The sequence below is a fragment of the Salvelinus sp. IW2-2015 genome, linkage group LG15 (assembly GCF_002910315.2).
Source record: "Salvelinus sp. IW2-2015 linkage group LG15, ASM291031v2, whole genome shotgun sequence".
NCBI classification, from domain to species: Eukaryota; Metazoa; Chordata; class Actinopteri; order Salmoniformes; family Salmonidae; genus Salvelinus; species Salvelinus sp. IW2-2015.
In genome coordinates this window covers 10,781,216-10,792,674 of record NC_036855.1, presented here as the reverse complement: position 1 = coordinate 10,792,674, position 11,459 = coordinate 10,781,216, and the positions used below count along the sequence as shown (strand labels likewise).

The window sequence follows — 11,459 nt, the reverse complement described above, 5'->3', positions numbered from 1 at the left end:
AAGCGTTTTTCTCTCAAATGTTGTTCACATTTGTTTACATCCCTGTTAATGAGCATTTCTCCTTTGTCAAGATAATACATCCACCTGACAGGTGTGGCATATTAAACAGCATGATCATTACACGTGTGCACCATGTACTAGGGAGAATAAAAGGCCACTCTAAAATGTGCAGTTTTGTCACGCAACACAATATCACAGATGTCTCAAGTGATGAGGTAGTGTGCAATTGGCATGTGGACTGCAGGAATGTCCAAGAGAGCTGTTGCCAGAGAATTGAATGTTAATTTCTCTACCATAAGCCGCCTCCAACGTTGATTTAGAGAATAGGGCAGTACATCCGACCGGCCTCGCAGGCGCAAACCACGTGTAACCACGGCAGCCCAGGACCTCAACATCTGGCTACTTCACATCCGGGATCGTCTGTGGGGGTATTTCGGTCTGTGATAAAGCCCTTCTGTGGGGAAGAACTCATTCTGATTGACCACATGTTTTAACACAGTTTTAAGTAGTCACCCTTAGCCTTGATGACAGCGTTGCACACTTTCACAACCAGCTTCACCTGGAATGCTTTTCCAACAGTCTTGAAAGGGTTCCCACATATGCTGTGCACTTGTTGGCTGCTTTTCCTTCACTCTGGTCCAACTCATCCCAAACCATCTCAATTGGGTTGAGGTCGGGTGATTGTGGAGCCCAGGTCATCTGATGCAGCACTCCATCACGCTCCTTGGTCAAATAGCCCTTACACAGCCTGGAGGTGTGTTCAGTCATTGTCCTGTTGAAAAACCAATGATAGTCTCACTAAGCGCAAACCAGATGGGATGGTGTATCGCTGCAGAATGCTGGGGTAGCCATGCTGGTTGTGTGCTTTGAATTCTATATAAATCACAGACGGTGTCACCAGCAAAGCACACCACCACCTCCGTGCTTCACAGTTGGGGACCACACACACGGAAGTCATCCGTTCACCTACTCTGTGTTTTACAAAGCGACAGCGGTTGGAACCAAAAATATCACATTTGGACTCATCAGACCAAAGGACAGATTTCCACCGGTCTAATGTCCATTGCTTGTGTTTCTTGGCCCAAGCAAGTCTCTTCTTCTTATTGGTGTCCTTTGGTAGTGGTTTCTTTGCAGCAATTAGACCATGAAGGCCTGATTTCATGCGGTCTCCTCTGAACAGTTGATGTTGAGATGTCTGATACTTGAACTCTGAAGCATTTATTTGGGCTGCAATTTCTGGTAACTCTAATGAACTTATCCTCTGCAGGATAAGACTTGGTCTTTTACCAAATAGGGCTATCTTATGTATACCATCCCTACCTTGTCACAACACAACTGATTGGCTCAAACGCATTAAGGAAAGAAATTCCACAAATGAACTTTTAACAAGGCACACCTGTTAATTGAAATGCATTTCAGGTGACTACCTCATGAAGCTGGTTGAGAGAATGCCAAGGGTGTGCAAAGATGTCAAGGCATTGGGTGGCTGTTTTGAATCTCAAATATAAAATGTATTTTGATTTGTTTAACACTTGGTTACTACATGATTCCATGTGTAATTTCATAGTTATGTCTTCACTATTATTCTACAATGTAGAAAATAGTAACCATTTATAAAAACCCTGGAATGAGTAGGTGCGTCCAAACTTTTGACTGGTACTATACATAAACTCAGCAAAAAAAGAAACGTCCTCTCACTGTCAACTGTGTTTATTTTCAGCAAACTTAACATGTGTAAATATTTGTATGAACATAAGATTCAACATCTGAGACACAAACTGAACAAGTTCCACAGACATGCGACTAGCATAAATTGAATAATGTGTCCCTGAACAAAGGGAGGGTCAAAATCAAAAGTCAGTATCTGGATTAAGTACTGCAGTGCATCTCCTCCTCACCAGATTTGCCAGTTATTTCTGTGAGATGTTACCCCACTCTTCCACCAAGGCACCTGCAAGTCCCCGGACATTTCTGGGGGCAATGGCCCTAGCCCTCACCCTCCGATCCAACAGGTCCCAGACATGCTCAATGGGATTGAGATCCGGGTTCTTCGCTGGCCATGGCAGAACACTGACTTTCCTGTCTTGCAGGAAATCATGCACAGAATGAGCAGTATGGCTGGTGTCATTGTCAGGATGAGCCTGCAGGAAGGGTACCACATGAGGGAGGAGGATGTCTTCCCTGTAACACAGTGTCGAGATTGCCTGCAATGACAACAAGCTCAGTCCGATGATGCTGTGACACCGCCCCAGACCATGACGGACCCTCCACCTCCAAATCGATCTTGCTCCAGATTACAGGCCTCGGTGTAACACTCATTCCTTCGACGATAAACGCGAATCCGACCGTGAGACAAAACCGTGACTTTTTGCCAGTCCTGTCTGTTCCAACGGTAGTGGGTTTGTGCTCATAGGCGACATTGTTGCCGGTGATGTCTGGTGAGGACCTGCCTTACAACAGGCCAACAAGTCCTCCGTCCAGCCTCTCAGCTTATTGCGGACAGTCTGAGCACTGATGGAGGGATTGTGCGTTCCTGGTGTAACTCGGGCAGTTGTTGTTGCCATCCTGTACCTGTTCCGCAGATGTGATGTTCGGATGTACCGATCCTGTGCAGGTGTTGTTACACGTGGTCTGCCACTGCGAGGACGATCAGCTGTACGTCCTGTCTCCCTGTAGTGCTGTCTTAGGCATCTCACAGTACGGACATTGCAATGTATTGCCCTGGCCACATCTGCAGTCCTCATGCGTCCTTGCAGCATGACTAAGGCATGTTCACGCAGATGAGCAGGGACCCTCGGCATCTTTCTTTTGGTGTTTTTCAGAGTCAGTAGAAAGGCCTCTTTAGTGTCCTAAGTTTTCATAACTGTGATCTTAATTGCCTACCGTCTGTAAGCTGTTAGTGTCTTAACGACCGTTCCACAGGTGCATGTTCATTAATTGTTTATGGTTCATTGAACAAGCATGGGAAACAGTGTTTAAACCTTTTACAATGAAGATCTGTGAAGTTATTTGGATTTTTACAAATGATCTTTGAAAGACAGGGTCCTGAAAAAGGGACGTTTTCTTTTTTTGCTGAGTTTATATTCATTAACGCATGACTGCAAGAGACGGGTTGGAATGTCTAACTGAAATATTGGACAAATCAGCCTTTTATTTTAACTAGTGGTGTTTGAAGTTGCTGTTTTAAAGTGCCAGGACAAAGGCAAAACGCGGGACTGTCCTGCACAAGTGGTCAAATACCATTTTACAATGTTTGGTGTATGTACGGTATCTCCTAGTGTTAGACTTTACATATACTCCAGAATCCATCATGCTTAATGATTTTCTTAATGTGATGATGTCCCCCTGCGCCTGACCCTTGCCCTGCTGTAGCTTGAGAAACTGACTTGTCCTATGAAAATAAAGTTTATGCCACTTGTTTGACCGAACCTGCCGACTCAGTTTGGGAACTCAGTTTAAATAGGATGCTGCAGGGTGGGACGTTGTCATAAAAAATGTTATCAATTATTATTAGGCTACGTGCACGGTTTTATTTAAAAATTGTAATGTAGTGGAGGTCCAGGAACAAAATTATCATGGTCACCACACTCGTCTAGACCTTATTTAGACAGTCTTTCAAATGTATGTTCATGCTCATTTCACTGTTGTAGAGTCGTAGCCTATAGCAGCAAAGGGTTTCATCATGTGACATTTGTATTTATTTTTTTACATATAGCTGGTTTTAGTGTAGTGGTGGTGCAATAGTAGATATATGGTGCCAAATAGCATGGGAATCCAAACTAAACAGCTCCATTTTGTTTCACTTTACTGATAAAATAACGAAAAAATTACTAAACTAATGAATAAATGAAAAAACTAGGAACAACAAACTGAAACAGCATATCCTTGGGACTGTAAAGTCCTTGGAAACAAAGATACCGGATCTGAGGAAATCGTTACAAGCTACCTCTTTATTTTTCCGCATTCGTCTGACATAGGCTCTAATATAATTGGTTGATGTTGCTTTGACGTAGGCAAATGAGCCACTTTGATTTGTTCAATGAATGACAGACACCGGATATAGCTCTACTATCGCTCCACGCCTATTTTTTTTGTTCTGTCTGTGCGGTTACTTTAGCCAAGTCCTAAAGTCAAGGTAAGGCCAACTAACTACACTATTGGTCATGTTTAAAAAATAATCGTCGTGGACAACGGTTGATTTCCTTGAACTTTGAACTGATAATGTTTAATTTATCAATCTAGTAATATTACATTCGATATAAAGTACAGGTGTAATGTTACAATGTAGCCTATGTAGTCAACATAGAACGTAGAAACTCATCATGTAGAATGGACGGTAACGATGCATTTCACATGCAGGGTAATTTTGCCGCGTTCAAAGCAACTGGGAACTCGGAAAAATACGAGGTCAAATCTTTACGTCAGTGATCTTCAGGTCGGAGCTCAAAAAAGCGTCCCGAGATCCCGAGTTGGATGACCGTTCAAATCTATTTTTCCCAGTCTTAGCTCGTTTTCTTTCAAGATCCCAGTTGATTTGAACGCAGCATTACTTGCGTGAAGTCTAGTTATGACAGTTTACTCGATGTCCTGTCACAGTGGACTCATGCTGCCTTCATAACCAAATGGAAAGGTGGTATTACCAGTTGTATAGTCCTAATACCAGTGGATACATTCACATATTTTGAACTCGTTGACAAACGCGAGTCATTCAGGGTTGTGGTTTTTCCATTAAAGATGAACATTTGTTTTTCCCATAAAAAGAGGGAAGCGCGAGCGTGACTCAACATCAATCAATCCAATGTATTTTATAAAGCCCTTTTCTTTTTACAAACATAGCAGAGTGAAGGTGGTTTTGAACAGTAGACTACCATGTATGCAATGCTGGTGGTATGTCCCAGTCTCTGTTCAGTTTTATTTGAGAACGTTTTAATTTGTCGTGGTACGGTGTACCTATTTTAAAAAAAAGTGTATGTAGAGAGAGGGTGTGAGAAGTGTAACATTGAACATCGAAGATGATGTGACTGGCCTTTGTATTTGCAGTGCTGATGGAGGCCCCACTGCCCCCCCGTGAGTCTGGCCGGTTTGTGGTGGAACACAGTCAGGATGTGTTTGTGGAGGAGGAGGGCGTGCGGAGGGTAGCGGAGATGCTCTATGCCCTGCGTAAGAGCGAGGAGCTCACAGCCAGTGGGTGGAAGAAGGCCAACCCCTTGGCCCCCTCCCCAAACTCTGATCATGCCCTGAACTGGGTGTTTGTAGTCGACACAATGAACTTCTCCTTCTGGCCCGAACGGGAGGACCAGCAGTGTGAGGTGACGTACCGTGGGACCACCTACTACGGTTACATGACCCTCTGTGCTGCCATCACCAGAGCAATGGAAGACGGTAGGAAGGGGCGATATCCAGATTTTCATACCGTTTCTGTACCATATGGTATTACCGGAAGTGCACACAAGGGGCGTTATAAAATGTTTTTTTACACACAAAAAATTTAGGCAACAAGGATCTTGATCCAGGAGGGGATTGAATGTATCTCCTGTAACCAAGAAGCTTGATCTTGACATCTAGCCACTTAGCTTGCAAGTTAGCAAACCAAATGCATAGCTGGAGCCCTGAGCTGGATATAATTTATTTAACACATCTTAGATTTCTTATAGTTATACTTAACCTATAGCTATAAGCAGTGGCGTAGCACAGAATCCCTCAGCCCCTGTGAGGCGGGGATGCCCCCAACACTCCCGAAAAACAATAAATGAAACGGTATTGAAAATATCGGTATTTCGAAATACCCCCGGTAAACGGTAGATCGCCCAAGCCTAGAAGAGGGTGAGCGCTACAGCCCTATATCTGTTCTGTCTCGGGCTGCCTGTCTTCTCATACACACACTGCTCTGTGCTGTTTGCTTGTACACTGTTTTCGTTTGCAGAATGCATGCATGATAAAACCTTTGAAGTAAATTACACTCTTGCCTGTTCTAAAAATTACCGTTCAGTCTTAACACATTTTCAATAACATTTCCAATGACCTATTGTCCATCTGAACGCAGCTAATCAAGATGCCATGCCCTCTATAGGTATTCCCATCACAGAACCGTCCTACTTCTCCCAGATGAGTGTTGAGGAGCTGGGCCGTGTCTTGCGCTCTGATAACAACACGCCCATGCCCATGCTTGAGGAGCGTCACCAGGTCCTCACAGAGGGGGGACGTGTGCTCCTGCAGCACGGCGGGAGCTTCCGGAGCTTCATAAGCCCTGCCGGTAGAGATGCGCAGAAGATGGTGGAGCTCATTGTAGACAACCTGCCCTCATACAGGGACGAGGCCACATACAAGGTCATACACAAAACACAACCTCTTCAACATAACGTAGGGTGAATTCGGAATAAGTGGGACACTTTTTGAATTTCTGTCTTCTGTAACCTATCCAACATATTAGCCCATGATAAATTTCTGAAATACTCGAGATGTTTCCTAATCTTACACTTCTTTTATTTTACATTTGTCATTTAGCAGACATTCTTATCCAGAGCAACTTGCAGGTAGTGCATTTAGAGCAACTTAAGAAAGCTAGGTGGGACAACCACATTTCACAGGCATAGAAAGTAAACATTTTCCTCAACATAGCTGTCAGTAGATGTCAGAGCTGGGGGGGGGGGGGGGGTGTCAAGTGTAAGTTCTGTTTCTTTAAAAAAACAGCACTCGGTGAGGAGGATTATTTTAGATACTCGGTTTGAAGAGGTAGAGATTCAGATGTTTTTGGATGATGGGCAGGGACTCTGCTGACCTAGCTTCAGGGGGAAGCTGGTTCCACCATTGGGGTGCCAGGACAGAGAAGAGCTTGGACTGGGCTGAGCGGGAGCTGGCCTCCCGTAGGTGTAGCAGGGCCAAGTTGCCTGAGGTGGCGGGTTGGGGTGTAGGGTTTGGGCATAGCCTGAAGGTAGGGATTTTTATATCATATTCACAGGAGGCATGACACACACATTTGTGTACACTGAGTCAAAACCATATTTTTTGTTTGCATTTGGTGGACTGGGATAGTAGGTTAAACAGGGACACCATTTATTATAGTCCTAATTGTACCCCAATGACAATTACATTTTGTGTGATAAGGAAACATCTGAAGATTTTAGAAATATATCATGTGTTGGGCTAATATGTTAGATGTCTGAAGAGGTTATAAAAAGTCTCCCACTTTTTCTGAATTCACCCAAATAACAGTGCTAACAAGAGTACTACAATAAATAATTAACAGTATATAGTACTACAATAACCAGAGCCCCGCCTAACCTAAGTACAGGGCGTCCCTACTGGATCTCTTTCCTCCATTGGAGAAGGCTATACGACTGTCCCACTTTAGCTACTCCATGATGTCCTACGTTAGCAAGCTATGGTTGGTAAAGCGGGACAACAACAACAAAAAAATCGCTGAATTACAAAATTGAAACATAATATTGGTAACTTTTTAATGTATTTTGATGCACCAGTACATAGTATACACATTTACACCATCATTTGGCTCAGTGCATTATTTGACAGTTTTATAACCTTAACTCTTTTCTGTTATGTCACTGATCTTAACTTGTGCTTTGCGGGGTGAGCTTCCTGTTTGCAGCTTGCACTGCTTCCCTCTGATGTCACACGAATAAAGTGATGTGATTTTGATCTTGTGGTTTCTCTGCAAGGGCTTAATACCCAAGAAATAAACGCATCAGGATTAAGCTGTCCCAGTTAATGGGATGACCCACTCATTCCAAATTCACCTTGTGTAGAGAGTAGGAGCACAAATGTGCCTAAGATTAATGCGGAAATGGTGCCATGTGGAAGCAAGGGTTAAAAATGTGTTTCAGTTACACACAATACAGTATGTTATCTATGCTATACATTCATTACCATACTTTTGATTATACAATCATGGCCAAAAGTTTTGAGAATGACACAAATATGAATTTTCAAAGTTTGCTGCCTCAGTTTGCATGATGGCAATTTGCATATACTCCAGAATGTTATGAAGAGTGATCAGATGAATTGAAATTAATTTCAAAGTCCCTCTTTGACATGCAAATGAACTGAATCCCCCCAAAACATTCCCACTGCATTTCAGCCCTGCCACAAAAGGACCAGCTGACATGTCAGTGATTCTCTCGTTAACACAGGTGTGAGTGTTGACAAGGCTGGAGATCACTCTGTTATGCTGATTGAGTTTGAATAACAGACTGGAAGCTTCAAAAGGAGGGTGGTGCTTGGAATCATTGTTCTTCCTCTGTCAACCATGGTTATCTGCAAGGAAACACGTGCCGTCATCATTGCTTTGCACAAAAAGGGCTTCACAGGCAAGGATATTGCTGCCAGTAAGATTGCACCTAAATCAACCATTTATCGGATCAACAAGAACTTCAAGGAGAGCGGCTCAATTGTTGTGAAGAAGGCTTCAGGGCGCCCAAGAAAGTCCAGCAAGCGACAGGATCGTCTCCTAAAGTTGATTCAGCTGCGAAATCGGGGCACCACCAGTACAGAGCTTGCTCAGGAATGGCAGCAGGCAGGTGTGAGTGCATCTGCATGCACAGTGAGGCAAAGACTTTGAGGATGGCCTGGTGTCAAGAAGGGCAGCAAAGAAGCCACTTCTCTCCAGGAAAAACATCAGGGACAGACTGATATTCTGCAAAGGGTACAGGGATTGGACTGGGGTAAAGTCATCTTCTCTGATGAATCCCCTTTCCGATTGTTTGGGGCATCCTGAAAAAAACTTGTCCGGAGAAGACAAGGTGAGCGAGCGCTACCATCAGTCCTGTGTCATGCAAACAGTAAAGCATCATGAGACCATTCATGTGTGGGGTTGCTTCTCAGCCAAGGGAGTGGGCTCACTCACAATTTTGCCTAAGAACACAGCCATGAATAAAGAATGGTACCAACACATCCTCGGAGAGCAACTTCTCCCAACCATCCAGGAAGAGCTTGGTGACGAACAATGCCTTTTCCAGCATGATGGAGCACTTTGCCAGAAGGCAAAAGTGATAACTAAGTGTGGCTCGGGGAAAAAAACAGTGATATTTTGGGTCCATGGCCAGGAAACTCCCCAGACCTTAATCCCATTGAGAACTTGTGGTCAATCCTCAAGAGGCGGGTGGACAAACAAAACCCCACAAATTCTGACAAACTCCAAGCATTGATTATGCAAGAATGGGCTGCCATCAGTCAGGATGTGGCCCAGAAGTTAATTGACAGCATGCCAGGGCGGATTGCAGAGGTCTTGAAAAAGAAGGGTTAACACTGCAAATATTGACTCTTTGCATCAACTTAATGTAATTGTCAATAAAAGCCTTTGACACTTATGAAATGCTTGTAATTATACTTAAGTATTCCATGGTAACATCTGACAAAAATATCTAAAGACACTGAAGCAGCAAACTTTGAAAATTAATATTTGTGTCATTCTCAAAACTTTTGGCCACGACTGTACAGTGGCATAAAGACATTCTACGTTTGACTAAACTAAAGGCAAAGTGTACTCTCAGAGCTCCCCCTCCTGGCCAAAAATAAAAGTGCAGACCCTACTTCAGCTCTCTTGAGGTAATTGTATATAATGTATATAATGTATATACAGTCTATGGGTAATTGAGCTCCAACTATGAGTCCTCGTTGTAGCGGAACTAAGAAATAGCAAGTGATTCCACATCGTCTACATACATGTAAAAAACCCACTCGAGCTTCTACTTCTAAAAATTCACCTTTCCAGAAACAAGTCTCTCACTGTTGCCGCTTGCTATAGACCACCCTCTGCCCCCAGCTGTGCCTTCGACACCATATGTGAATTGATTGCCCCCCATCTATCTTCTGAGCTCGTGCTACTAGGTGACCTAAACTGGGACATGCTTAACACCCCGGCCATCCTACAATCTAAGCTTGATGCCCTCAATCTCACACAAATGATCAATGAACCTACCAGGTACAACCCCAAATCTGTAAACACGGGCACCCTCATAGATATCCTAACTAACTCGCCCTCCAAATACACCTCTGCTGTTTTCAATCAAGATCTCAGCGATCACTGCCTCATTGCCTGCATCCGTAATGGGTCTGCGATCAAACGACCACCCCTCATCACTGTCAAACGCTCCCTAAAACACTTCTGCGAGCAGGCCTTTCTAATCGACCTGGCCGGGGTATCCTGGAATGACATTGACCTCATCCCGTCAATAGAGGATGCCTGGTTATTCTTTAAAAGTGCCTTCCTCACCATCTTAAATAAGCATGCCCCATTCAAAAAATGTAGAACTAGGAATAGATATAGTCCTTGTTTCACTTCAGACCTGTCTGCCCTTGACCAGCACAAAAACATCCTATGGCGTTCTGCATTAGCATCGAATAGCCCCCGTGATATGCAACTTTTCAGGGAAGTTAGGAACCAATATACACAGGCAGTTAGGAAAGCTAAGGCTAGCTTTTTCAAACAGAAATTTGCATCCTGTAGTACAAACTCAAAGTTCTGGGACACTGTAAAGTTCATGGAGAATAAGAGCACCTCCTCCCAGCTGCCCATTGCTCTGAGGCTAGGAAACACTGTTACCACCGATAAATCCACTATAATTGAGAATTTCAATAAGCATTTCTCTACGCCTGGCCATGCTTTCCACCTGGCTACCTCTACCCCGGTAAACAGCGCTGTAATGTTCAAAAATGTCTAAACCTGTTTTTGCTTTGTCATTTTGGGGTATTTTGTGTAGATTAATGAGGAAAACAATTATTTAATACATTTTAGAATAAGGCTGTAACGTAGCAAAATGTGGAAAAGTCAAGGGGAGTAAAAACTTTCAGAATGCACTATATGCATGTCTATGGTTGATATGTTCATGGTGAAAGCAGTCTCTGTGTGAACGTGTCTTGTCAACTGAATTGTCTGTGTGTCTACCTCAGGGAAAGAGGATTTCACTCTACAAGCGAGCTCAGATTCTGGTGGCAGATTTTTGGGGCATCATGGAAGCCAGGGTAGAGGGGGACATGCCAAACCTGGACTTCCTCACCATGTTTGCTGACTACAGAGTACCACAGGCCCTGGTCCACCTGGGGGCACTACGCTACTCAGACACCCTGATGGAGACATTGAGGAACGGTTAGTCTTTTCTCCCCTCTATGCTGTGCGTGTGTGTGTTGGAACCTCCTTTGACCCTCTTCTCTCTCTCAGGTGAGTTGCTCAGCTCAGGCGACAGGAGAGAGGTGGAGATTCGTGGCTGCTCTATCTGGTGTGTGGAGAAGATCAAGGCACACCTGTGGAGTCTGGTTGAAGAGCGAGATGACCAAAGCTGCAATATCAACTCTGCCATCATCGACTTTTATCTCTGGCCTTATGCCAAACAGCACCATAAAGAGATGGCCCACATTCCCATACACCACACACGCTGCATATATTATTGACAGGCCTACACAGAGAAACTATTTTTGTGATTCAAAAAAATTTAAATTAAAAATGA

General features: G+C 43.8%; 1 protein-coding gene across 1 annotated transcript; it reads left to right on the top strand.

Annotated features, from left to right (window-relative positions):
* The first annotated feature begins 4,045 nt into the window (after positions 1–4,045).
* Positions 4,046–11,459, top strand: qng1 (Q-nucleotide N-glycosylase 1). The gene is made up of 5 exons (XM_024001825.2): positions 4,046–4,135; positions 5,041–5,382; positions 6,071–6,327; positions 10,906–11,101; positions 11,174–11,459. Exons 2-5 carry the CDS (start codon positions 5,046–5,048, stop codon positions 11,401–11,403), a joined length of 1,020 nt encoding a protein of 339 aa, XP_023857593.1. The 5' UTR covers positions 4,046–4,135; positions 5,041–5,045; the 3' UTR covers positions 11,404–11,459.

Bases quoted from the DNA above. Each gene is read 5' to 3' on its own strand.
- qng1 (XM_024001825.2), top strand. From the start codon at position 5,046: ATGGAGGCCCCACTGCCCCCCCGTGAGTCTGGCCGGTTTGTGGTGGAA. The intron at 6,328-10,905 runs GTCATACACAAA...TGTCTACCTCAG, and splicing joins GGGACGAGGCCACATACAAG to GGAAAGAGGATTTCACTCTA. The intron at 11,102-11,173 runs GTTAGTCTTTTC...TCTCTCTCTCAG, and splicing joins GATGGAGACATTGAGGAACG to GTGAGTTGCTCAGCTCAGGC.